General features: G+C 38.2%; 1 protein-coding gene across 2 annotated transcripts in view; it reads right to left on the bottom strand.

Annotated features, from left to right (window-relative positions):
• EXOC4 (exocyst complex component 4) overlaps window positions 1-27,888 on the bottom strand; it is an 860,605-nt gene that overhangs the window by 140,230 nt on the left and 692,487 nt on the right. For both annotated transcript variants that reach the window (XM_021002278.2, XM_021002279.2), the window contains one exon: window positions 16,149-16,304. In XM_021002278.2, coding sequence (XP_020857937.1) covers window positions 16,149-16,304 — 156 coding nt within the window. The remainder of the gene's footprint in view (window positions 1-16,148; window positions 16,305-27,888) is intronic.

The following is a 27,888-nucleotide window of genomic DNA, read 5'->3' on the forward strand; positions in this document are numbered from 1 at the left end:
TAAAAACCATCTTAACAAGCTGATTTCTTTATTAGGGACAGAGGAACCAACATACTTGGATCCTAACATCACAGCCCCTAAGGTATTATATATTAATGGCACTTTGTTCAGTCATCACTTTGGCAAAGTTTGAATGATTTACCTGCAGGTCTGCTAACAACTAAAATGGACCATTCTTAAAACCACCAAGACTGTATTAAATTCTACTACATTTGGAGTAATTAAAGTTCATTGTATAGATGAAGTTGAGATGAAGAAAGGCGGTCTGTCCAAGATCACACACTAAGGAAGTGGCAAATCAGACTGATAAAGGGTATAGAAGGATGAGGGCTCCATCTACCTCTTTAATGATGCTAATTGATTCTTGTGAGCTACGATAATGATGCTCTCATTCACCACTTCAGCTTTTCACAACTGCTCATTCTTCTATCTTTCAAAGACGGTTTTATTTGTGCTATGCCAGACTATCAGGCTAGTAATAATCAAAAACGGATCTCTATTTAAACTATGGCACCAGACAGTCAAAAACCATGGGACAGTACCCAATCTACTGATTATGTTCATCATATTTTTAAAGGTTTTTTTTCATAATGATCTTAGCTATATCTCACTACTCTGACTTCCTGTCTGATCCCAGGCTCCTTACTTGTGGCTTATTTCTTGTTTTCTCTTTCCACTCTTATCCACTTGCTAAAACTGTTGTTGTCCATATATTTATAATATAATACATTCAATCACAACAACTCCTTCTTCATAAGGTCCATTACTTCCTCTCTAACTATACTTGACTCCATTCTTTTATCTCCAACTGCCCACAGAAATTCTCCAAGTGAATGTTTTGTTTTCACTTTAGATTCTGAGTGGTATAGTAGAAAGTGAATACGATTTAGAATCAGAAGACTTTGGTTGATTATAAATTTTCCTACTTAAAATGGTTTAGGATTTTTATGGTTTTTTAAATTAGATCCTCCACTAAGTCTATTCAGTCTGATAACTGATATTGCTTATGCTTGTGTGCTGTTAACTAGGTGCAGATATTTAGTCTTTCTTTAGCCCCTCCTCTACCCTCCCATCCAAATGGACCAGCTCTGGAATCAGTATCGTTTATAAAAGTGAGCAGACTGCTATAAAACTATTTCAACACCTGCCTGTCTGTGTTATCCCGGTATTATGTCCTCTACTATACATGGCTTGTTTGACTTGAGTCTTGTTCTAGGCTGTGACTAAGATCTGGACATTGCCTCTAGCTTATTTTTGTTCTGGCCCTGGTGCCTAGTATCTGTTTGGCTCTGCTAATTTAGTTTGGCTAAGTTTGTTGCCTGATTATAACCATAATTGAGTTATTATATTATATTATCACTGTCTGTAACCTTCTTCAACCTTGTCTTGTATTCTAGTTCTAGTTACTGCCCTGGTTTCTAGTCTTACACCCTGGTCTGTGCTATTGACTTTTTGAGTTTCTATCCCATCTCTTCCCTTCTTAGAAAACTTAGCTTTAATTCCTACCTAATAATTATTCCATTTAATTCTCTAAGTATATTGCTTTGAGGCATGGTAATGACAGATATCTGTATGACACTTTGAAGAACCAAGGTAGAAGGTGATGTACCTGGTGGTTGTTGTCTTTCAGTTGTGTCCGAATCTATGTGACCTCACAGGACTCTGTCCATAGGGTTGTCTTGGCAAAGATAATGGAGTGGTTTGCCATTTCCTTCTCCATCTGCCCCCATTTTACAGATGAGGAACTGAGGCAAATAGGGGTAAGTGACTTGCCCAGGGTTACATAGCTACTAAGTATCTGAAGCCAGATTTGAATTCCTATCTTCCTGATGCCAGGCCTGGTGCTCTAACCATTGCACCACCTAGGTGCCTGATGCACTTGGTAATATAGCTTAAAAAAAATCAATAGTAAAAGTAAAAGCAGATGACAAGTTTCTTGTTTCTGGCCTGCTCTGTGCATCAGATCATATTAATATATCAATTCATATCCTCTTAAAAAAGAGTTGCAATGACATGAATGAATCTTTCTCTCCCTCTTGTTCTTTTTCAGTAATTCAGGTCTACCTACTTCAAGTCACCCACAAATCACTTCTAACCATGGAATTGGCCTTGGCTGAACAATCAACTCTAATAGCATAAATGGAAGAAAGACATAACACACATCTGTCAAATCACAGATAATAAAAACCTTTATAAGACAAATCGTGTACTCTCTGCCCTCTCCCACCCCTCCAGAACAACTTGTTTGACTGACAGAAGACTGCTTAACTATGGTGTAGTACTAATGCTTCCTATGCATAAACAAAACTTGACTGAGCTGCTGAACGTGTCCAGAGCCAAATAACTAATTTAAAGGTTTGGAGGTGGAGAGAGACAGATGGGATGGGATGAGATGATTGGAAAGGAAGTAGATGGGGGAGGGTGGGAAAGAAAGAAGACAAGGAGACAAAAACCTCAGGTTCAACAATACGTGAAATCTGCATGGGGTGGATAAGGTCTAAGATTAGGAATGAACATGACCCAAAAGTAGACACCGAGGAAAGTATCTGCCACAGTGGAAAGAAAACTGAGCTTGGAGTCACAGGAGCTATATTCACACCCCAGCTCTGCCCCTAGTGGACTACTGAATCTCTAAGGTCATTTCAATCTCTAGATCTATGATTCCACTGCTAATAATTTGTTCACTTAAATACCCCAAATAGACATTTTGCGTATTTTCTGGTTTATTTTTAATGGTTTATCTTGCTTGGGGGTTAACGACATAAGCTCTGCACACAGTCAGCATGTTTCATCAGCTGGGTTACTGACAAACACCTTGGAGGCTCTCTACTACTGAGATCATCTTAGCCGTCGCAAATAGATATTTGTAGCTCCTTTATTCTTAGCATTTGCTTTTCATTAGAAAAGCAGTCATTCTACTTTTAATCCATTCTTTTCTTTGGGCCTCAGTACATATCACAGACATTTGGTTCAAGGGAATATTGGTTGACTGAGAGACTCTTATCAAGGTTAAAGGAGGCAAGAATGACATGAAGGTCAGTGGCTTTAACTGAGAGGAAAATTCACTACAATACCTGTCCTTTGCTCTTATCTGAGGAAGGCTTTTTTTTTTTTAGTCTAAAAACTAAAACTCTATGGTATCTACCCAGTGGGTGAGCTGTTGGTAACACAGGAAACACAAGTGCTTAATATATGGGCTAAATACACAGACTGTAGAAAAACAAATGTGTTTTAACAGATTTCATTCTGGAAATGTTGAAATTTATCACTATCTGTGAAACATCTTGAAGAACAAATCTAACCACCCATCTTGCTCCCTGATGTTAACATTTCCAGAAGTAATAGAAAGGAAACAAGATGACTAATGGAAGCATTTGTGATAAATTCAGATTAACTTCACACAGTGAAGTCATTTTAGTTTAGCCAAGAGTGAACATAGCCAAGTGTCCACATAAATCCTAGAAAGCTATTGGGAATGTGGCCTCTGATGAGTCCTGGGCAATAGTTTTAAAATCACTCAATGGCTATGTTCCCCCTTTCAACATTAGGTATTCCCTTTAATTACTCCTAGGCCAATAATGAATCTGGGGTAATTACTAGGAAAATGGAACCAAAGAGGGACAATTGATGGACTTTCCTTAACCTAATAATGTATTCCAAAGGGGAGTTCTAAAGATAGCAAGTTCTTGGAAATGGCACCTTCCTATCTGTATGACATTGAGTCTCCAAAAACTATCTTTCTCAAATGAGTGTTATGCATTCCTATATTTTTGTATATTCATATACCAAAATTTAAACTTGGACAGCAATAATATAGCTATGAAATTAGAAGTCTGCACCACTTCTAGTCTTCTTCTTAGACCAATCACAACTACCCACAATTCTAATTTCTGATCTAGGCAGATGAAGGCCCTGAATGGAAACAGGTGAATTTTTCTCCTTTTCCTTTCACATTCCACTCTCTGTATGTACCTTTCACTTGCAAAGTGCTTTACAAATCTTAAACTGAAATATAAGCATCAGTTATTATTATTTGTCTCTCTGCAGTGTCTTCCCTAATGTTGCAATTCTATTATGTCACAAATTTGGCAACATGGTACCACTAATGGAAAAAGTGATGGCTTTAGAATCATAGGACATGGGTTCTAGTCACACATTGGGTGCTTCCTATGTGTACGATATTAGGCAAGTCATTAAACCACTTAAGTACCATTTTGTCATCAGCAAATAAGGGGGTTTGATTATATGATCCCACGTGGCTCAAAATCCTATCAATCCTATCAACCTATGACCTAAAACAAATGTGCTACCTACACAAAACATGAGTAGACATTTAATTAGCAATACATTTATTTGCCTTATTAGAATTTGGGAGAGTTTTTATGGAATTAAAGCTTGAAACATTCCCTAATCCTGTCTCTCAGGCAAGTATGATTTCTGACTTCTCAAATTTCCCATGCTGTCTGGTTTTTTCTTTTTCCCTAACACACTCTACCTTGTATCATGCTTATTTATATACATACAATTCCCCTCCCCCATTAAAGTATAAACTCTTTGAGGCCAGAGACTTTTTTTATCTTTGCATCTCTCACACCTATCATTGTGCCACGCCCATAACAGGCATTTAATAAAGATTTGCAGAATTAACGTTTTAGAACTGAAGAATTAACTGCTGCCTTATTTTTCTCTAGCGACTTTTCCCTGTAGTAAGCAGAGGCATTTTGAATCATTCCTTTGACCTTCGATATGGTTTCTGAGTTGGGATCACACCTTTCAGGAACAGCTTTCAGTTGTCCTCTTTTACCATGATATTGGAGCCATAAATCAGTGCCTGTGGAATGGTGGGGTTAAAGGTTAGGTTAACAATGAAAAGAGGTTCTAGAGGAGGGACAGGATTAGGGCAAGTCATTTAACCCTGTTTGCCTCAGTTTCCTCATCTATAAAATGAACTGGGGAAGGAGATGGCAAACCACTCTGGTATCTTTGCCAAGAAAACCCCAAATGAGGTCATGAAGAGTTGGACAAGACTGAAATGACTCAGCAGTAAGTGTATGCCAGGGACTGTGCTGGGCATTGGGGAAACAAAGATTAACAGAAGGAGGACTCCAAAATGAGGAGGTTGGACTAGATGCTAATTGAGGCCCCTTCCCACTCTAGACCTATGATCCTATGAAATAAATACAAAATATGCACAAGGTGTCTACAAAATAATTTCCAGGGAAGGGAGGTTATAGCCTCAGGGTGGGCATCCTGAAGGAGGTGATGCTTGAGTATAGCTTTGAAGGAAGCTAGAAATGAAAAGGGAATATATTCCAAGCATGGGGACTTACCTGTGTGTGCAAAGGCGTGGAGGTAGGGGAAAGAATGTCATGTATAGGGAAATGGAAATTTCCTCTTGAGGGCCCCCAAAAGTGCTTTTTGTTTTGTCTTTGTATCCCTAATACCTAGTATAGTGCTTTTTCACATAGTAGGCTCTTTAAAAAAATGCCTGCTGGATCAGATTGGATTGGATTAAGACTTCAGTACATGCAGACAACTATTATCTTGTCTACTACTTGTTTGATGCACGTATGCTTTGTTTTACCAACTAGCTTTTAAGATCTTTGTTGTGCGAGGCAGGGAGGACAGAGAGGATCCCTGTACATTTATATGTATTCAGCATTTATTACATCATAGGCACTTGGTAAATGTTTGCTCACTGACTGACTTTGCTTTATAGAAGTAGTTACCTCTGGTTTTCTTGAAAAAGCTAGTTCCTATGGACAGTATTTCTAGGTTATCATATTTTCTTTCAGCATCCTAATTTCCTTCCCATTTCAGTGCTCTTTCAAATGGTTGTACAATCTTCTCTGAGAGGATCTGAATCTCTTAAGAGGGGAGGTATTATGAGTAACTGAGCCCAAGTCAATAGTCTTGGAGCAGGGGGAACTGGGCTAGAGTTAAAATACACAATTGCATTCAACAAACATCTACTAAGCCCATACATAGCACGTGTAAGTCATTATGTTAAGACACTGGGGAAAATACAAAATTTAGATCACAGATTTTTGTCCTGGGAGGAATCTTAGAGGTCACTAGTCCAACTGTGTCATTTTATAGATGAAGAAACTGAAACTCAGAAAAGTGAAGGGACTTACCTAAGGCCACACAGATGGCAACTGACAGAGATAGGGTCTGAGCCTGGGTTCTCTGACTCCAAAGCTGAATTCCATTCTACCATTTGCCTTGATCATGATATGGTTCGTATACTCATGGAGTGTATGGTCCAGTGTACATATGCACAGATAACTCTGATACTAAAACACTGCTGGGTAAAAGCACTGAAGAGACACCATCTCTCCCCTGCCTCCCCAGGTGCTGCTGATTAGAAGGAATTAGGGGGTGGAGAACAGGAGGAGAGTATCAGGAATAGCTTTATGGAAGAGATATTATTTAAGCTGAGCTTTAAATTCTTGGTGAAAATTCAACAGGAAAAAAGGGATGGGGTCCCCCCAAAAGGAAGAGAAACTAAAAGGTCATCAGCTCAGATTTAGAAGTTGGAAGGGACCTCTGAGGTTCTTCTTGTCCTACCACCTTATTACATGGACATAGAAACTGTGGCCCAATAAAGGGAAGTGGCTTAAGCAAGGTAACAGGGGCAATCAACAGCAGAACCAGGATTTCTAAATTCCTAAAGAAAGACTAAATAATTGAAAGAAGAAAGAACCACATATGCAAGAGTGGCAGAAAAGTGAAGAGACCTGCGCAAGAGGATGCTCCCTTCCAGGGAGAGAAAGGCTAAATGATAATTCTATCCAGATTTTGTGGAAAATGAAGGGATTGGCAATGGAAAGCAGAAAACGTGGGGACACGGTGAGCGGACTTTTTTCATTTAATTAGGCTTAAAGAAAGAGAAATGAACTATAGAATGAGATTTGTGTTACAGAAGACAGAGGTAGGTAGTCTGGAGAGAAGTGAGACTATGCTTTTGGGAAAGGAGGTAAGACTAAGGAAAAAAAGGGCAACCCTAATGCAGGTTCCACTGGGCCTTGTTCAATCCACATCTTCAAATGCATCTGAGATAATAATAGAAAGGATTATTAAGCCTGTATCATCTCTCAGACATTGGCCAAGGCACTCAGCAAAACTGAAGATGGATGCACAAAACCTCCCTGAGGCCTTTTTAGCAATGTTTCTGTATTTTTCTAAATCGTTCACCATGGCCTTAATAGCTAAACCTCATCTGTCTACCTACCTATCTTGCTACCTCTTCCTTTCCTTCTATGTCATGTCTAACCATCAAAAACCTCATTCAAGTAAGGGGTGACTATACAGTGTCTTGCACACAACAGGCACTTAATCAATATTGGTTGAATTGAGTAAGATTAGGTATGAGCTTTTTTTGACACTATTAAGAGCCTGCATGGTATCAAATGCTCAGACAAAACTTTTTAAAAATTAAGTATTTTTATTACTTGAAATAAAACAAAAAAAATAGCAGGTAGAAAATACCAAGTAATTGAATTTTTAACAATATAATCAGTATGATCCCCAACTAGATTAGTGTTTATGTAATGTCTAAATCAGATTTTATGATTTTTTTTCATTTACTGCCAATCTTATGTTAACAAGAGCCATACAACTGTGGTATAATAATAACAATATTAACATTCTTAATCTAATCACTTTGAATATTAATGGATATGTTTTTAGTTGATTCCCAGTTACTTGCCAGTCTTTTATGCTTAATTTTGATATTTAGGTCTCTTTCTCATTCAGGTCTGATTGGCAGTGCTCCTACATCCATCTCTGACCTTCATTTAATCAAGCAAAAAATTTTATTTTAGTAAAGCTGTTTCTTCTCTTGTCCTAATTTATTTGTTTTTTTGTGCATCTTTTTTTTTTAATAATTACACTTTAAAAAACCACATTAGTTGTTTTGATATGGTAAAATAAATGCCTCTATTCCAGGCAACATTTTGTGAGTCCAAATTATTCCATTGGACCAACCTTTACTTCCTCTTTCAAGTAGCCAAAGACTCCCTTCCTACTGGTCTTCTTTGGGTCCCTTTAAACACTGGTTCTTTTTTTTTTAATTGCCATTTAGCCTCTCTAGAGTTTTCTCCTGGCACCTTTCTGATTGAACTCATGCTGTTAAAGCAAGGTTTCCTGACCTAAAGTCATTGGAAGGCCTTATAAGCTTCTACTTTTTTTAGTATTGAAAGAGATTTTACAAATGATCTCACCCAACTCCTTCATTTTGCAAATGAGGAAGGCAAAGCTCAGGGAGCTAACAGGACTTGCCTGAGCTGGAACAGAAGATGCCTTTCATATTTGCTCCCCAAATCTTGATTGCTCTCCTGTTCCTCCCCTAATTTAAGGTATTTTACTCCTTACTTTTCTTCATATTCCTTCTCTTTCTACTTGAAACGTGGTTAATTTGTTTTGTGAGAATTCAGTTTTTTTCTTGCTCTTCTTCATTATTCCTTTATTAAAATTTTAAACACCATGCCAAAGAAAAGTTTAGGAGTGATAATTATCAGGCTTCCTTCACTGGAAAGAGAATATTTTGGTTGTCTTTTAATCATGCTAATATAATTGTTTCATAAACCAGTAAAAATAAATCTCAACAGAATTTCTACTCATCCCACAGTCCACACATAATCAAAGAATTTTTTAGAAAGTCTCCAAATATTCCCAAGTCTTATCTTTTTTTATAATTTCTTCTGATTTCTTTTGCAATTAGTTTTGCATATTCTCCAAAACAAATTGAACATGTTTAGTTTTGGGCCTTTCTCCTACTTTGTCTCTTAGTAACCACCTTTTTTTCCCTTCCCTTTCCTGCTACAATGACTTTCCATTTTTATTGCCTTTGGGTTAGAAAAATAAATGATTCTTAGGCATTCTATCACATTGTTTCTCCTAGATATATTCTAATAATGTGTTCAAACATTCACCAGAGCTCTTGCCTAGAATAGCAACCATGACATATAAGAATAGTAGCTCAAATTTCTATAGCATTTTATGGTTTCCACTGTGCTTTTCTAATACATCAAAAGACTAATGATAACAAAAGGCAAAAGCTGTAGTATGAGAGGCCAAGTGATAAAGCCCTGTGAACTACAGGAAATGTTGAATTCAGAGTACCAGTAGTGGAGCTTAGGATGATACCAGCTGATGGAGCATGAGTTTTAATTCTCAACCACATTCAATTCCTAGTCAATTATTATGCTGGTCGATTACTATTATTCTAGTAGATTGTGTAACCTCTCTAATCCCTTACCAGACTTAAATTCTTATCATCCATCTGACTGCAAGGCAGTAAAATGCTCTGATTTAGAGTACATATGTGTTCTTTAGACCTCATAGGCAGAATAATCTACTCCCCCCTGTCACATATCCTTTTGCTTAAGGAATTGCTAGCTCTAAGAAAAAAAAAATACATTTTAGTCCATCAATAGAACAAATAGAAAGCTCTCTCTCTAACCAAATGTACTTCATATTTTCCTAAATATGTTTCTATGCCTATTTGATAGACAATCAAAAATTGATTTCTAGCCTTTTCTTATTTCTGAGGTGTAAATGTTCACACTGAAAAGTTAACAGTCAGCTCTCATTCCTGGAGCTGGTTCCAGCATACCCCAATCTTTGGGGCACATGGACCATTGGGATTTTTATTAGATAGAAAACAAACCTAACTAGGATCTAGAAAAGCAATGCAAAAGAAAATTAGATTCTCTAAGAGAAAAGGTTATCTGATTCTCTTCTTTTTATACTAATAAAAGATAGGGCTGGGAACTGGACCTATAATTTCACAGGTATAGGGAACTCTTGAGTGAGGAAAGACCTACCAATAGAGGTGGGTACCTTCTCTGCAACATGATTTTAGAATCAATGTATCAAATACTCAGCCAGGAGTTGTGAGCAGAGGCTAACAACACTCCTGAGTGTGGACCCCCAACATATTAAAATGTAATTGGGAAACATTTAACATAATAAATAAAAATACAATAAAACATAAATGATATTGCATTTTAACATAAAGTCAACATGCAGCCTGCAGGTATCCTTATGTATGGATGAAAGGTCCTGGTTTCTATTCGAGCTTGATACCACTGACCTAGAGGACTGCGAAAGACATGTCCAGGCTCACTCAGCCTGTCAGAGGTATGACAGAGGTCCGAGGACAGACTCAGACCCGAGCCTTACTGGTTCTGAGACCAGCTCTTTCTCCACTGTGCCACACAGCCTCTCACATCACTAAAACTCTTGTGGAAGGGTTTTTTTTTTCCTATTCAAAGTTTTTCCTCCTTTTCAAAGTTTAGTCTGGAAATCATATATTTTCAAAGTTAAAAACAAGAAGAAAAAATGGCTTTGTCTTAGTAATGGAAGCATTCTAACCTTTATTCAATGCAAAGAGTACTGTTCTCCATATTCATACAAGTGCCAAGAAGCTGTAAGAGTTTTAAAAAATTAATTACAGGAAGTGAAGCCTGCCTTCTCACTACTCTTGGCTCATGCCAAGTTCCAAGGCCCTATAATGTGCTTAATCAAAGGTCGTTGTCAACCCCATCACACTAGAATATTAATGAAAAGTCTTCTAGTACTTACCTTGTCTTTCAAATTTTAATCACGACGGACTGTGTGACAGGTTAAGATGACAAAATCAATCCCACAGAAAACAGAACAGACCTACAGGTCACTCCCTTCCCTTGCCATTTTCTTAAAGTAAACATTACAGATTTATTAGAACTTACGGTAAGACTGGGAAATAGTATGACTCAACCGGCTAAAGGATAATCTAGAAAAGCATGGCTTTGAATTCTAATCTGGCCCTTCCATGACCTTGTGGAGTACTGTGGAGTTCTTCTCTTTGAAACAAGGCTAGAAATCTTAACTTTCATCTCTAAAGGAGTATAAGAACTAACTAAATACAGAATCTCAGAATTAGAAACCTTAGAGACCATCTAGCAGCATAGTGTAGGACATTGGACTTGGAGTAAGAAAGACCTGGTGGAAAACGCTGTCTCAGAAACTTAGGTTGTGTATCCCTGGGCAAGTCGCCTCTCTGTACCTCTGTCTCCTCACCTTAAAATGAGGGCACTGGACTGGACTGCTTCTTCGGGCCTAACTCTATGACCCTGTGATTCTACACTTGAATAAAATTCCCTCTGTAGTAAATCCTACATGAGGTCATCTAGCCTGTGTCAGAAAACCTCCAATGAGGGAACAAACTACTTCCCAGAGCAGCCCATGTCAGCAGAAAAGTTGCTGAAAAGTCTTTCTTAAATACAAAATGTAATACAATAGTATGTAATAATGGCATGTTGAAAAATGGGAACACATTCATTTGATCTAACCAGAAAGCTTAATAAAAATGTTTTGTATATATCAGACATTGTTTTCTAACATAATCACTACAATTATGACTATTGTTAAATATGTGCACTTAAAGAGTCAGGATGAGGCAAATTTTGGAATTACCCAAGGTCAAATCAATGTCTAGCCTAATCTAAAAACTGATAGTATGAAAAGCTGTGAATGAAGAATGTCTTTTGTCCAGGTTTCAACATGCATCTGAATGGACACTCCATAGAGCTTGTCCAACAGTACATAAATTTGGAACAGACAGTACAGATGGATGATTAGGGCCTGGAGTTGAAAATATGAGAGGGGGCTTGATTGCTCTGGGGAAGTTGCAAATTGCAAAGGTCTTCTATTGCCCAAGCTTCCTATGAAAGCAAAGGACCATCTTCTTAATACTAACATTCGACTATGGTTGCTACATGGCAGTGAGATATGAGATATAAAGAACTACGGAGGAGTGTGACACAGAGGGCAATGAATGCATGATGAGTGTGAGTATGCTGAAACATACAACTAACAATAAACTCCTCAAAAGAGCAAGAATCAAGGATGTCATCAAGAATTGTGTGATGGGAAGGAAACATGGCCTGATCAAGGGGCAAGAGTGAGAGATGGCAGGTGGGTATATATGTAGGTGCATACCCTGCCACTCTCAAGCAAATTTCTCCCATCAGTATAGACATTATGCCTTAGTAGAGTACTCTATCTTCTACAGAGAATTCCATGAATGAAGTGAAATATGGAGGACTATGAAGGGTTTAGAAGCTTTATGACTGCACAATTTGGTTCAATATGTGAGAAGGTATTCAAATAAAAATTTAAAAAATATTTTGCTTTCACCCTAGAATACGGACAGTTTACAGCCACCATTATAGTCAAACTTCTTTGGGTCAATCTGACTATGATGGAAGGAAAGGAAGGAATGAATGAAGATTTCATGGCAAATTATAGGAAATGTCATATCAGGGTACTAAGAAAACTAAAAATAATCTACAAGAATTTAGTTTACTTTGCAAACTGTAAATATACACTGAAACATGATATCCCAGACTATTAGAATGAAGCTTTTTGTCTTACGATGAATCATAACAAAATGTTAGCAATTATTTATTTTTAAGTTCATCAAATATTTGATTTTATGAGATCACGTGAATCGGCAAAAGACAGTATCAGTGAATTTGACATCTGTGTGTGTGCACGAGGTAACTTTATACTATTTTTTAAAAAATTATTATTTTTTTTTGGCACGGTGGGCACATCCCAATATCCAATCAACTTCAACCCACAGGACCTGCCGTACCCCTTCCCCATCACCATGTTTAGTTAAGCGATAGCTCCTAAAAGAATAACTTACAGTACACATAATTTTCCACTTTTTAGTTTACCATTTCATAACAGAAATTGTGCTTTAACTCAATAATTTGGTACAAACATTGTCCATTATGCTGAATCTGAGTAAGTTGACTTTAAATGTCTTCATTTACACACTTGCAATTGTGGTGCTTACTGTTTCTTTGGTTTTGCTTTTCTCAGTCTGTACTGGTTCCATATATGCCTCCCCATGTTTTTACATTCTTCGTATTAATATTCACTATGACACATGCATTCATATACCACAATTTGTTAAGGTACTTACTTCCTAGTGGTTTGGAACATAGCTTGTTTCACATTTTTTATTTTTGTACCCGAGTCTTTTCTTGCTGCCACTAACCTCATATAGGTATAAAATCTAATACTGGGGATTGCTGTGTTAAAAGGAACGAACCATTTAGTATATTTTCTTACATAACTCAACTCTTTTCTGGACTTGTCAAACCAATTCACAGCTTTACTCACTGTGGGTTAGTGTGCCTGTTTTTCCACAGCCATTCCAACATTGAATTTTTCAATCTTTTACTATACTTGTTGATTTGATGGGATTGATATGACACCTGAGAATTGTTTTAATTTGGATTTCTCTGAGTTTCAGACACTTTGAACAAATTTTCATAGTCTGTATTTCTTTTTTTGAAAACTGTTCATAGCCTAAGTTCCCATATACAGGGGAATGGTTTTTAATGTTATAGACTTATGTTAATTTATTATAGATTTTGAATGTCAGACATTAATCAGTTATACCCTTTAATCTTTATTAATTTTGTTGGTATAAAAGTTTTGAAATTTTCTCTATAATTTAAATTTTTCTCTTTTGTCTTTTACAATGTTTTCTATATCAAAGTTATGAATTCTTCTCTTATTCAGAGTTTTGAGAGGTAAAACTTTCTATTCTTTTCTAACTTTTAAACATTTTGACTTTTTATATTCATCATTTTAACTATTTGAATTTTATTCTGGTATCTGGGATAAAATGTCAGTCTAACCCATTAAGCCTCAAATTGTTTTCCACTGTTCTCTGTAGTTTCTGTCAAATACAGAATTTCTTTCCTAGTAGTCAGGCTATAAATTACCAATTTCTTTCCATATTATCTTGCTTATCTGTTAGGTTTTTGTCATTTGGCAGATGTGTACGTCAAAGCCTTCCTGGCTCTGCCTTCCCAGCTCTGCCTTCCCCTCCTCTCCCCCAAGAAAAATAGAGAAAAGTCTGAGATCATATGGATAATCTATCTTTCCTCATGAAGGCAGTATGCTCAGTTTTGCAAGATATACAGGCATACCTTGGAGACACTGCAGGTTCAGTTCAACACCACAGCTATAAAGTGAATACTGCAATAAAGCGAGTCACTAAGTTTTTGGTTTCTCAGTGCATATAAAAGTTATGTTTATACTATACTATAGTCTATTAAGTGTACAATAGTATTATATCTAAAAAAAACTATACCTATCTTAACTAAAAAAATATTTTTTTGCTACAAAATGCTATCATCCAAGCCTTCAGCAAGCTGTAATCTTTTTGCTGGTGGAGGGTCTTGTCTCAGTGTTGATGGCTACTGATTGATCAGGGTGGTGGCTGCTGAAGTTTGGGGTGGCTGTGGCAATTTCTTAAAATAAGATAGCAATGAAGTTTGTTGCATTGATTGACTCTTCCTTTCACTTGACCACTTGGAAGTCACTGTAGGGTTATTAACTGATCTAATTTCAATACTGTGGTTTCTCAGGGAATAGAGAGAACCAAGGAAAGGGAGAGAGATGGGGAAATGGCTGGTTGGTGGAGCAGTCAGAATACACACAATATGTATCATTAAGTTCACTGTCTTATATGGGTGCGGTTCCTAGCACCCCAAAACAATTACAATAGTAACATCAAAGATTACTCATCACAGATCATTCTACCTGATATAATAATAATAATAAAGTCTAAAATATTGTGAGAATTACCAAAATATGATACAGAGACATGATGTGAACATATGCTGTAGGAAAAATGGCACCAATAGACTCACTCAATGCAGGATTGCCACAAACCTTCAATCTGTAAAAAATGCAGTACCTGCAAAGTGCAATAAAATGAAGTATGCCCATACAATTTTGGATGTAGGCCTATTTCATTTACTTTTTGGTGCAAAGGGAAGAGTAGAATATTTATAGTCAAAGGATATACGTTCAAATCCCTCATAACCTGTATGATGTTGGGCAAGTCACTCACCCTCTCTGAGTTTCAGTTTCCTCATTTTAAAATGATGAGGTTGGACAATATGACCCATAAGATTTCCTCCAGAATTATCTATGACCTTCATGGAACATTGTATTCCATACTTCTCTTTCTCTTCAAAAGAATAATACTTGAATGATTGAAAGTTAGGCTTTTTGATGTGTGAATTGTTTCTTCCTTTCTGCTTCCAAGATTCCCTATCTTTGATATTAAAGTTGTGGAAGTTGTTGTCTATATTTCCAAGAAAATTTATATTGGGGTTCCTCTAACTGCTCTGGGTAGAGTCTATTGATCTATATTTCCCCCATCAGTCTCTAGTACTTTCAGGCAATTTTCTTATATAATTTTCTGTAATATTGTATTAGGTCTCTTTGTGTCATTATGGTTTTTTTTAAGAGTCCAATCATTTTTAGCTTGTCTTAAAAAGTTCTGTCTTCAAGGCATTTGCTTTGTTCAGTTCTCAAGTGTTCTTCTATGTTTGTTGTCTTTCCTCTATTGCCATGGGATGAGTTCTATCCTTGCTTTTTCATGTTCCATCTCTGCCACTCTCTTAGAAAGCCCACTGCTTTATTGAAATATTTTACTTCTTGTTCTAAGCAATTAAGGCTCATGTTTGTCCATATGTTAAGAGATTTTATTTTCATCTGGATAGCCATCAGATCTTTTCATTCTTGTTTTTGTTGCAGTATTAATTTTTCCTTCTACAGATTTCTTCTTAATAGTTTGTAGTTCATTGAATTTATTTATTATATTTGGAAGTCTTTTTTACTTATTTCTTTAGTTTCTTTGCCAATTTTTTTGCAAGGATTTCCTTACTTTCACCTATGTTATTTTTTTTTTTACTTTATTTGGTGCATTTGTTGTTTGAAGGTGGTGAAGAGGAGTTCAGCATAGACAGGACTACTCATTCCACCATCTTTCTGGAAGTCCCTGACTTTGATTTTAATACAACAATTTGATTTTAATACAAAACATATTGCACAGATGTTTAACACAACAATTTAATACAGATCAAAAATGACAAAGAGGTGGAGATATCGTAATGTGGCAAGATGGCCACATGAAAAAGAGTAGACAATGACTCTGGCTAACTTCAAAATTCTACTTGTATAACTAAGTGATTCCACATACACAACATAAAATTCTTAGTGGTTGAGTTGAAACAAAAACTTCATTTTGTTTCATTAATTTTTTAGGAACAAAGATCCTTTACCTTATGAAATCTTCTTCCTCTTCTCTCTTAGGTCTCAGCTGTTTGGGTTGAGCCATATTAGTCCAGTTTGGCAGAGATTTTAGAAGTCTGCTGATGTCATCATCTTTTGCCCAGGATGCACTGATTACTAGTTTCTCCTCTGATTGGGCAATACTCCTAAGCATAAGGGGGAAAAAATCATGCACTTTAATCAAATTTATAATAAAGCATTCCTTATCCCCATTCCTTATTTCCTTTGTGATGAAAGTTATTATCCTCCTCTTTCTCACGAAAAAATCTATTGTATGAGTGTGGAGGTAATGAGGTATGATGGATAAGGAATCATAACACTTAGATTGGCTTCAACTTACACAAAGTCACTAAACTAAAGGGCCATATTGGGCATCAATTTCCAGAAAGCAGATGCAGAGGGCACTAAGGATGAATAAGATACCATCTGTAAGTCCTTTTGGTCTCGTTAAAGAAAGATATTAAATAAAGAGTGACCATGATAATCCATAACGTAGGGTTATTATTGAGTTACTGAGCATGGATACCACGTAGAAAGTAACAAAAACTCTATAAACACACATCGGCTATAACACTTTTAAGACAACATTTGGGATTAAGATGGAAGTCCACCTCTTGACTTCTCACTTTACCACCAGGGTCACATAGGGACCTTTTGTCACCCGTACATTATGAGGCCCATCATCATCAACTCGCCACTTTTCTACCTGCCTGACATTAGTTATTGGGTAGAAATAGTCTTTGATGATATTATCTTGGAGACAGTTAAACTAATGACCCAAAGTTAAAAGACTCCATGTCCTTTTATAAATGCCCTGGATTACTTATTTATACCTCTTCTTACCTCTTCTTTATTTTTACCTATTCTTTATTCATACCTCTTCTTTAAAACTACATTTAGTGTTCAGTTTCATCTTAATTATAATTATTGGCTTCCCATTTAATATTTGTGTCAGAAAAACTAATTTCTATGGCCCCGAATCTTGCTAGTAATTCTACTGACATAATTGATATTTATTTACTTAGGAAGTACTAATTTGCCACTGATTAAACAACTGAATTCAACAACTGAGCAAATATTCATCATGCACCTACTATGTACAACTGAAGATAACAAAGGCTACAAGAAATTATAGGCAAGTTTATAACAACAAGACTTTTTTTCTTCACCAACTGACTCTTGGACATTTTAAACTTAATTTTCTGGTGATACCTCAAACTCACTATGTCTAAAACAAAACTCATTATCTTTTCCCCAAACCCTCTTCTCTCCCGAAGTTTCCTTCCGGTCACCGAAGCTTGCTGGCATCAGTGCCATCATCACCTCTTCTCTTGCACTTACTTCACATGTGCAATGTTACTAATTCTGTAACACCTTCCATAACATCACTTTCTCTCCAGTTGCACAGCCACTACCCTGAAGTCAGCCTTCATTACTTCAGGCCTGGACTACCGTAAGAGCTTTCTGGTTGGTCTCCCTTTCTCGGATCTCTCTAGTCTATCTTCCACTCAGCTGCCAAAATGATCATAACAAAGCATAGATCTGACCTTCAAAGCTCCAACCTCATGAATTCCAGCAGATCCCATCTAAAATGCTCTGCCTGGTATTTTCAGTCTTTCCCAAATTTGCTCCATCCTATCTTTCCAGCAGTCTTATCTTCTGCTCCCTTTCACATGCTGATACCACAACACTGGATTTCTCACTATTCTTGAGCATGAAGCTCCCTCTCTTGATCCTGTACTTTTGCAGTGGCTGTTCCCTATGCCTAGAAAGCTTTCCTTTCATCCTTCTTCGTTTTCCAGGCTTCAAGCGTCAGCTTAAATCTTTCCTTTTGCAAAAGGTCTTGCTCTCTCACAACCAATGCAAGTGCTATCTCCCTCTCAGATTATCTCCCAGTTATACTGGATGTATCATGTTGGCATGTTGTCTCTTCCATTGGAATGTGAGCTCCCCAAAGGCAGTAACTGTTTTTGTTAATTTTCTTTTTATTCCTACTACTTAGCCTGGCACACAGTGTTTAATAAATGCTTGTTGACTGATTGGCAAGGGGGAACTTCATGCACATTTTTCTCCTTTAAATGAAATAGATTTATCAGCAAAAGAGATATATTTACTTAATCCAAATGATGAATTTAGGATGGGAACTAACAAAGGAGATTATCAGAAGCTTTCAAAGTCCGATTTTGAGCCTATTGTCCTTTTTGTGCTGTGATTTTGAGGATGCTTTCCCCCCTAACGGCAAGCCAGAATTTGCCTCCTTACAACATCTACCCACTGCTTCCGGTTTTGTCTGCTAGGGCTAAGTAGAACAAATCTAATCTCTCATCTACTTGGCAGTCCTTTAAATACTTGAAGATGGGGCAGGTAGGTGGTGCAGTGGATAGAGCACCAGCCCTAGGGTCAGGAGGACCTGAGTTCAAATCAGACATTTCACCCTTACTAGCTGTGTGACCCTGGGCAAGTCACTTAACCCCATTGCCTAGCAAAAACAAATAAATATTTGAAGACATCTATCATGTTCTCCCTATATTTTTTCTTCTTTATGCCAAACATTTCCAATTCCTCCATATATCCTTCATACAGCATAGGCTCATTAGCATAGGCTAACACGGAAATACTTATTATCCTGGATGATTTCTTCTGAGCACTTTTAATTTATCAATGCCCTCCTTAAACTGACCCAGAATTGAACAAAGTACTATGGATGAAATTTGAAAAGGGCAGAGCACAGAGGTACAGACTATCAGATTACCCCCTCACTCCTAGTAATGATGTCTTTCTCAATGCATCCCACGATGGCATTAGTGTTAGGCTGCTATATCACAGTGCTAACTCAAACTGGATTTGCAATCCATTAAAACTCCTAGATCTAAACATGTTTTCCCTATATTATACTTGTGGAAGTTGATTTTTGGGTACCCAAGTACAAGGCCTTACATTTATTCCAATTGCTTTTTATCTTATTACAATCAGGTCAATTTTCTGTCTGTCAAGATCTTTTTGTATTTTATTCTCCACTGAATTAGACATACTTTGTAGCTTAGCGTCACCTACACATTTAGTGAACATGCCATCTATGGCTTTATCCAAGACATTGATAAAAATGTTAAATAATAAAGAGACAAGGACAGATTGCTGAGGTACTCCAGTGAAGACTTCTTCTTTACTGACATCACACCATCACTGATTACTCTTTGACTCAAGTGATCCAATTATTATTGCATACATATAATCATTTATAATAGTACGGACTTATCCTTGGTCTCTATTATCCCTCCAGGTTCGATGTCATGAAAAACTGCTTAATGGGAAAAAAAATCAAAGACAGGAAATAGTAACTAGAAGGGATCATGCCAATACATCAGCTAGAATTCTTAAGAAAAAGATAGACACAAATTTGCTTGGATGGGTTACATGCAATTTGATCTAGAGACAAGGAGTGATAACTTTCAGTTTTGGGAGTCTCTGTAACCTACTGTCATCCCCTTACATGATTCCTTTCCTTCTCTGGTGTTTATACACATTCAAAATCTCTTCATTAAAGGACTTAGTCAAGTGATCAAGTAATTTGGCACTTAGGCAAATCACTTTTTCTTTATGCAAGCATTCACTGTCAGGTTCTTTTCAATAGTGAGAAGGAATTTAACTGCTACAAATCAGAATATTCTTTGGGGAATGCATATGGCAGTCTAGACATATTCGCACAAGAGTGACTGAATGGACACAGGTGTGCCCTGCTTTGAGGTAATCCAACATAAGAAATCCTAATGTACAAAATAAAGAAATTAAGGGGTTGAATGCAAGTTTGATAACAGTCAGTAGTGTGACATGGCAACCTGAAAAAGCTAATTTGAATGTGAATTTGTGCTGCCTTAATGCAAGCATGTTGTGCAGAATGAATGAAGCTATTCTCCTGTTGTAGTCTTTCCTCCTGAGTTATAGAGTAGATGTTCAGTTTTGAATTCCACGTTTTTGAAAGGACATTAACTGAATGAAGTATACATAGAAAAGATCTATCTGACTGTGATGGAGTACTGTTGTGATATAAGAAATAATGAGAAGGTTGGTTTCAGAAAAAAACATGGCAAGACCTATATGAACTGATGCAAAGTCAAGTAAAAAGAACCCGGATTAACAGCATTGATGCTCAAGTCAATTCAACAGCAATGATGAGCAACTGCGAGACAACTGCTGTGATCAATATAATGATCTAAGACCACTATAAAGTACTCATGACGAAGAAATGCTATCCACATCCGGAACCGAGAAATTCAGAGTGCAAATTAAATGATCATTTTCTCACTGTTTTTGGCCTTTATTGCAACATGGCTAATATGGAAATGTTTTGCATGATCTCACATGTATAATTGATATAATTTTTCTTGCTTTCTCAGTGGGTGGGGGAGGAGTGCAAGAGAGGGAGAGAATTATAGAATTCAAATTTTAAAAGAAAAAGAATGTTAAAAATAAAGAATAAACTTATTTATAAAAAAAAAAAGAAAAGTATTACAAGGATGGTTAGGGGACCTGAAACTATGCCAGGCAAAGATTAAATAAAGGAACTAGGGCTATCTAGCCTGGAGAAGATAAAAGTAAAACTAGGATATCAACTTTTCAAGTATTTATAAGACTTTCACATGGAAGAGGGATTAAAACTGTTTTTACTGTAGTCCAGATAATACAGCAATGGGAAGAAATTACCAGGAGGGAGGTTTTGATTCATTATTAAATTGCAAGAAATTTCTTAATAATTAGAATTGTCCAAAAATGAAATGTGATGCTTGATTAGGTAATGATTTCCACATCTTTAAAGCCTTCAGGTCAAGGCTGGAAGACTTCTCATTGAGGATCTTGCCAAGAGAATTTTTGCTTGAATCTGGGTGGGAATAAAGTTATGGAATCTCAGAATTCTGGAAGGGGCTTCAGGGGTCATCTTGAACGAACCTCATCTGAAGCATGAATTCTTTTTATAACATCCTTTACAACTGGCCATTTAGCTTTCATTTGAATTCCTCCAGTAACAGGGCACTCACAGTCTCTTCCAGTTCTGAGATTCCGTATTTTCATAATTACTGACATGTCTCACAGAAGTACAGAAGCCAGCCTAGTTGAAGCAGCAAATCACTTTGAAGGGGAGAAGGGAAACAGCATGTGCCACATCACCCCCTTCACCACCATTTCCCCTTTGACTCTAGGACCTTGAGCCCATAAGCCTTGAGAATAGCAGTGTCTCTCAAACCACTAGACCTGCTTCCAGCTCAGCAACCAAAGCCATCATCGAGGGGAGACATCATTGTGGAGTAGCCTGCTTTCTCTATTACTATAAGCAACAACTATTGCTACCACCAAAAGGCAGATGGTCACAGGAGCCCTGGGAGTAGTATTACTCCCACAGACTCTCAGTGCTGCTTCTAATCCCATATTCATAGCCATCATTCAGGGAAACAATTTCTACGGAGAAGGGGCCAGCCTTCCCCACAAACTACCAACCAGCCGCTACACCCAGGTCATGCATGCCAGCCTAGCAGGCAGTGGGGCACCGAGGGAGACACAGGAGGCAGCTTAGCCTCGACCACCATCTTCACTTGGGCCCTGATAGGGATAGTCCAGGTCACTGAACTCAAGAGCTTTTGGAAGAGCAATGCTTCAAGCCCAATGCCCTCAGAAAACATCCCGGGAAGCAACTCTTGTGGAGATGTAGCTACAGTCACATCTACCGAAATCACAGAAAGTTCTTGGCATTGTCGATAATATGTTTTTATCTGTGGAAATAACATTAAAGAAGAGGCATTACCAACTGTTTTGTCACTGCACCCTAAGGATTGTGGAAGTTTTCCACGTGACTTGCAGCTATAACCTTCCATGTATGTTGCCTTCCCCATTAAAATGGGAGTTCCTTGAGAGCAGGGATTGTCTTACTTCTCTATTTGTATCTCTTCAGCTTAGGACGGTACTTTGCACATAAAAAGCATTTAACAAATCCATCCATCCTTTTTTCCTTCTTTCTTTCTTTCCTTCCTTCCTGTCTTTGTCCTCTCCTGTTTACCCATACTCTATCAACCATTCAATATCCTTTCTAATTTGAATCCTATCTCTTGTGCACTCTTCTACGACTATATTAATCTACATCTTTCCTTTGTTTGCATTTATTCTCTGTACCATACAACAATAAACTATCCTATTCTTGAATAGTTCTTATTATAATAAAGGTAAATTCAACACTTCCTGGCCACTTCCAAACCCTGGGTGAGTTTTTAGCTCTTCTTGTCTGAAACCAGGCCAGTTTCTTGGATGAAGTGAAACCACCTCTTCTTGGGCCATGTCTCTTACACTCTGACCATCCTCCTGATCCTCCTCCCACCAAGACTTGGACTCTGAGATCTAACAGGTGAGCTTTTGGCTCTTCTTGCCTAGAAATGGACCGCCATACCACTTCCTGCCCATTTTCAAAAAATGTACTTTCTCCTGCTCTCCTTTATGTATTGCTTTCTTCCGTCAAAATTTAAGCTCTTTGAAGGCAGGGACTGTCTAGCTTGGCTATATTTGTATCATCAGCTTGGTTCTTGGCACATAATAAGCACTTAATGAATGCTCTTTCATTCATTCAACAAACACCTACAGTGTAGAAGATACTATATTAGGTGTTGGGAAAGAAAGATAAAAAACAATGATAGTTTCTGACCTCTGGGAGCTTTCATTCTCCTGAGAGATAGGGAAGTAACACGTAGCCAAATACAAGGAAGTTTTGTCCTCTGGGACCCTGCAAAGTAAGTCTAATCCCTCTTCCACATCACAACCATTCAGATACTTAAATGTAGCTATCATATGCTCCTGAGTTTTCTTTTCTGAAAGCTAAACATTATCAATACCTTCAACTGATCCTCATGTGACATGAGCTCAAGGCCATTTACCATTTGAATTGCCCTTCTCTGGACACTGGTTCATTAATGTCCTTCAAAAATGGCCCTTGGAACTCGACACAATACTCTAGAAATGCTCTGACCAGGGGAGTAAAAATCCACTTTTCGTGAACACATCTGTGGAAAGCGAGGCACATGGATAGTATTAAGATGGCACCTTGCATTGATGTGGCATTGTGGTGCTCACTGTATTCCCAGAACCTTGCATAAGGCATTTCAATAAATGCTTGTTGAGGGTTTTGTTATTCTTTTTTGGGGGGGAGGGTAGGAGAGAAGGAGGAGGGAGAGGGAGACAGAAAGGGGGAGGAAGGGAGGGAGGGAGAGAGGGGGAGTGAGAAAGAAGGGGGGGAGGAGGAGTGAGAAAGAAGGGGGGAGGGGAGTGAGAGAGAGAGAAAGAGGGAGGGAAGGAGGGAGAGAGGGGGAGTGAGAGAGAAGGGGGGAGACGGAGAGTGAGAGAGAGATAGAGAGAGGGAGAGAGAGAGAGAGAGGGAAGGAGGGAGGGAGGGAGAATATAAATGCTTTTTAATTGAAACAATGAATGAGGTAAAGTGACTTAGCTTAGGTCTTTAATGTAGACAGTAGTAGGCCTATAATCAGAACCCAATCTCCTGACTCCTAAGTTAACGTTCCTTCTCTTATCAATTTCTTGAAATGTGTCATGAGGTTAATGTCAAAGGAGCCTTTTCTGATTCGGAGGCTGTCCCAGGAAACCTTGTGAATAGCCCCTGCTTTGGTAGTTCAAGAATGACATTAGAAATTTAGATCTGGTTGGCAAGACAACAGAAAACATAAACCTCACCCAGTTTTCATCCTTCAGATCACTGGGTTCATGTGCCTTATATGGTTTAGGAACTCAACTGGGTTCCAGGGATATGGGCTGAACTATGTAGCTTCCTGATCAAGGCTTTTCATTCCACTTCTCAACAGAACAGATGGGCTACAGATCCATTTACCCATTTACCCTGGATGAATTTAATCTTACTTTACTGCTCACATTAGCAAAACATATTGAATACTCACACCACTCAACAATAAATTTAGAATGGAGCTAACAACAATATCATCAGCAACTCTGAATTTGGAAGATGGCAGCATCTGTTGGCAACATAAAATTATCCCAATGATAACTTTCCATGTAGGTGGCAAGGTTACTGCCCCTGAATAATTTCATTTATTAGCTTATGAGCCTGTGATGCCCCATGTCATCGGCATTACTAATATCCAGAACATATCCAAATAGCCATACGGGTACACACAAAGAGGGAGAAGTCCCAAGCAATTATTCCACAAGAGGAGTAGGGTTAATTGTCACTACCAGAGCCATAATCTACTAATTAATTCACAGCTCAACGGGCCACAGGCAGAGCCATCTGTGTAACTATTTGTACCCGCTCCCAAGAGGAAAAGGGAAATAGGTGGAACTCTTGGAACAGGTGATGGTGCTGCACTGAGGAGGGTCCATCCCCTCGACACAGCTCGGTGAATTCCATTCAGAAAACATCTGCTGGTGCTGTTGACTGGCTCTGATGGGAGCTGCTTCTCTGGAACAGTTGTGAAGTGCAAGAGAGCATGGTCCCTGGACACAGATGGGGTGCTGAGCCTTTTCATTAGGTAAAAAACTAAGGGCAGGTAGGGCTAATTGAACTCAACTGTTTGGTGACAGACAGGGTAGGGCATTTACTTTTGCAGGCTGAATCTGTGAACGGCTCCAAAATCCAACAGCTAAGACAGATAAACAAGGCCCGTCCAAATTAGATGTGGTAATTTAATTAAAACTATGGAATGAGTAGACCAGTAGCAGGGCAAAATTCCTAGCAATATTTAGGTTAATTACAATGATAATGATTCGCACTTCTCTATCTATTTATAGTCTTTCATATACTTTCCACATACCAACCTTATAAAATAGTGAAGGCATTACTATCTCCATTTTACAGATGGGAAATCTGAAGTCACATGGCTAATTAGTGTCAGAACCTGGACTTGAACCCAGATCTGATTTCTGGTCTGCTGCTTATTATTTAACAAAAATATTGCATATTGGTGAGCGTGGAATCTTGTTGACAATCACCAGAATCTCATAAATTCACAGCCTATTAAGAGATGCAAGAAACTTTAGAAATCATCTACTACAAACCCATTATGTTATAGACAGTTATTAGGCTTATTTATTTTTTCTTCCTCTGCTATCAGCTGTCACTTTTTGATACTATCAGTATGTCACTGCTTATAATCTGTCACCTTAGACATAACTTTAGGGGTTAGGGCCTAATGCTGGTTCCTTTTTTTTTTCTTTTGGTCTTTAATGAATTTAACAAACACAAACACTCCAATATACCAAGAAGAACAATAAAGAGGCCTGCATATAAAACAGTACACTTTTGTCACAGGCTCCATTTTTCTTAAGTAAAGCATAAATGCTCTGTGATGCTTAGTTACAGACTTCCTACAACAGGTCAACGATTACATGCTGAATACTCGAAGCTGCCAGAATTCTGACTTCTGAATTAGTGATGTAGTGTTACATGGTCTTATTCTCTAAAAGTTTTACGTGTGTAGCCTCAACTTGTAGTCCCGTGGATTCTTACTAGGGAAGGGGACTATTTATTATACTCCATTTTGTCTACTGTGTCGTATCGAACATATAGAGTTGAAAGATACATCAGAGATCATCTAATACCATCCCTAGAGAAGTGATTTGCCCAAGGTCACCTTGGGACTAAGTGGCAGGGCCAGGACTCGAATGCAGGTCCTATAACCACTTCCATTCTACCATGGAGCCTCCTGGTAAAATACTTGTTGACTGATGAATGGTGGCAAAATGGACATCAAAACCCGAGTTCAAATTTGGTTCCAAACATTTACTAGTTGTATGACTGTAGTCAAATCCCTTAACCTCTATCTGCTTCAGGTGCCTTAAAGTGTAAAGTGGGAAGAACAACAGCACCTAGCTCTTAGGGTGGTTGTGGGGATAAAATGAGATAATTCTTATAAAGTGCTTTGCAAACTTTAAAGCACTACATAAATGCTAGCTATTATTGTTGTTGTTGTTATGCTAGACGAGGGCAGTGAGAATCCCCTTAAAAAGCTTTAAAAAGGACTTGCATTCATAAAATGTGAATTTGGGAACCATTAGCTACACATTCAGTGCCAGGACTGTGAGGATAAAAAGCAAAGAGAGTAACTCACTGTTGAATTATTGTTGTTTGTCCTTCGCTCTCAAAGAGGACCATGGCATCCAGAAGGTGATGCCATGACTTGCAAGTGAACTGGACTTAAGTGAGGGAGGTGCAAAGTCACCAGCTTCACTTTCACCTCCCAAGCCATCTGGGTCTAGTGGCAACATATAAATCAGGATGACTGGAGATGTCCCTGGATGCAGTGGGAGACCTTGGTCTTTTTAAGCTAAGGACTTTCCCAGGTCTCAGTTTGACTAAGGCAATGCCCATTCAGTGATTAAGGCTAGGTAAGAAATAAGACAAAGAATGGCCTCTTTTACCTAGTCAAAAAAAAAAATCAATCTGAGAGGGGAAGACCCTTAGGGTTTCTGGCCAAGAGAGAAACAACTGCTATTTACATGTACTCTGAGCCAATCAGGGCCCAAACAAGGACCACTAAGTGAGGCTTGGGCTGAGACCTATTGTTAGCCAATTAACAAGAGCCAGAATGAATTGGGTTTAAGGCATGGTCCTTAAGAAAGAAATCTAACTCATAAACCCCAAAATATCTTGTGAGATTTTATCAGTCAAAATTTACATTCCTTTGGGCAGAGCACCTGAAGGTAAGGGTATGATACCCTATGGGGACAGAAGAAGAAAGGAAAGGAGAAAGGGAAGGACAAAGGGAAGGGGAAAGGGAAGGAGAAGAGGAAGGAGAAAGGGAAAAGGAAGGAGAAAGGGAAAAGGGAGGGGAAAGGGAAGGGGAAAAGAAGGGAAAGGAAAAGGAAAAGAAAAGGAAAAGGGAAAGGGAAAGGGGAAGGGGAAGGGGAAGGGGAAGGCAGGAGAGGGGAAGGGAAGGGAGAAGAGGGGAGGGGAGGGGAGGAGAGAAGAGGGGAGGGGAGGAAAGAAGAGGAGCTGTACTGCCCAGGTTATTGTTTGTCCTTTGTTCTCAAAGAGGACCATGGTGTCCGGAAGGTGCTGCCATGAACTGGACTTAAGTGAGGGGAGGGCTGCCACTGGGTCCAGTGGCAAAATATAAATCAGGATGACTGGAGATGGCCCCCATTGCAGAATTAGCAATCAGATAGAAAACCACACTAGTTACTAATGTAGTTACTTATGGAATTTATAACAATTTTTTAGGACTTTATCTTTTTGGCCAAATTAGGGTATAATTTATCCTGATATTCTTGTGTATATCTTCTATAAGAAGCCTTCTCCTTTTGTCCCCAACATGAAATTAAGCACGCAATAAATATGATCTTTCTTATCATATACTGTGTCTCTCCTTGGAGTAGTTCTCATAGGGAGGTGAGAAATTTTTGACCTCACAGTGCTCTTTAAACACTGGTTTATGCTGAAATCTTGGAAGACAGATTAACTTTCACCAGAGGGCATCATGAGCTTATGGATTTGGTAATTTCTGTAGAATATTTGCTGAGAAGCAGATAAAAGAATCAGGTTGGCGCTCTCCTCCCACCCCCCAATCCCGTTACATCTTTTTGGATCATTTGAATTGTATATGGCTTTCTATTTAAGTCAGTCACTTGCTGGCAGCAAAACTAGAACATTTCCTGTTTTTCCTCTCACTGTAATCAGGATTTGGCTGTCCAAATTAGGGCTGCCCTAATTACAGCTCAGCAGGTGCCAAT

This window comes from Phascolarctos cinereus, unplaced genomic scaffold (assembly GCF_003287225.1).
Source record: "Phascolarctos cinereus isolate Bilbo 61053 unplaced genomic scaffold, phaCin_HiC Scaffold_1;HRSCAF=81, whole genome shotgun sequence".
In the NCBI taxonomy this organism is placed as follows: domain Eukaryota; kingdom Metazoa; phylum Chordata; class Mammalia; order Diprotodontia; family Phascolarctidae; genus Phascolarctos; species Phascolarctos cinereus.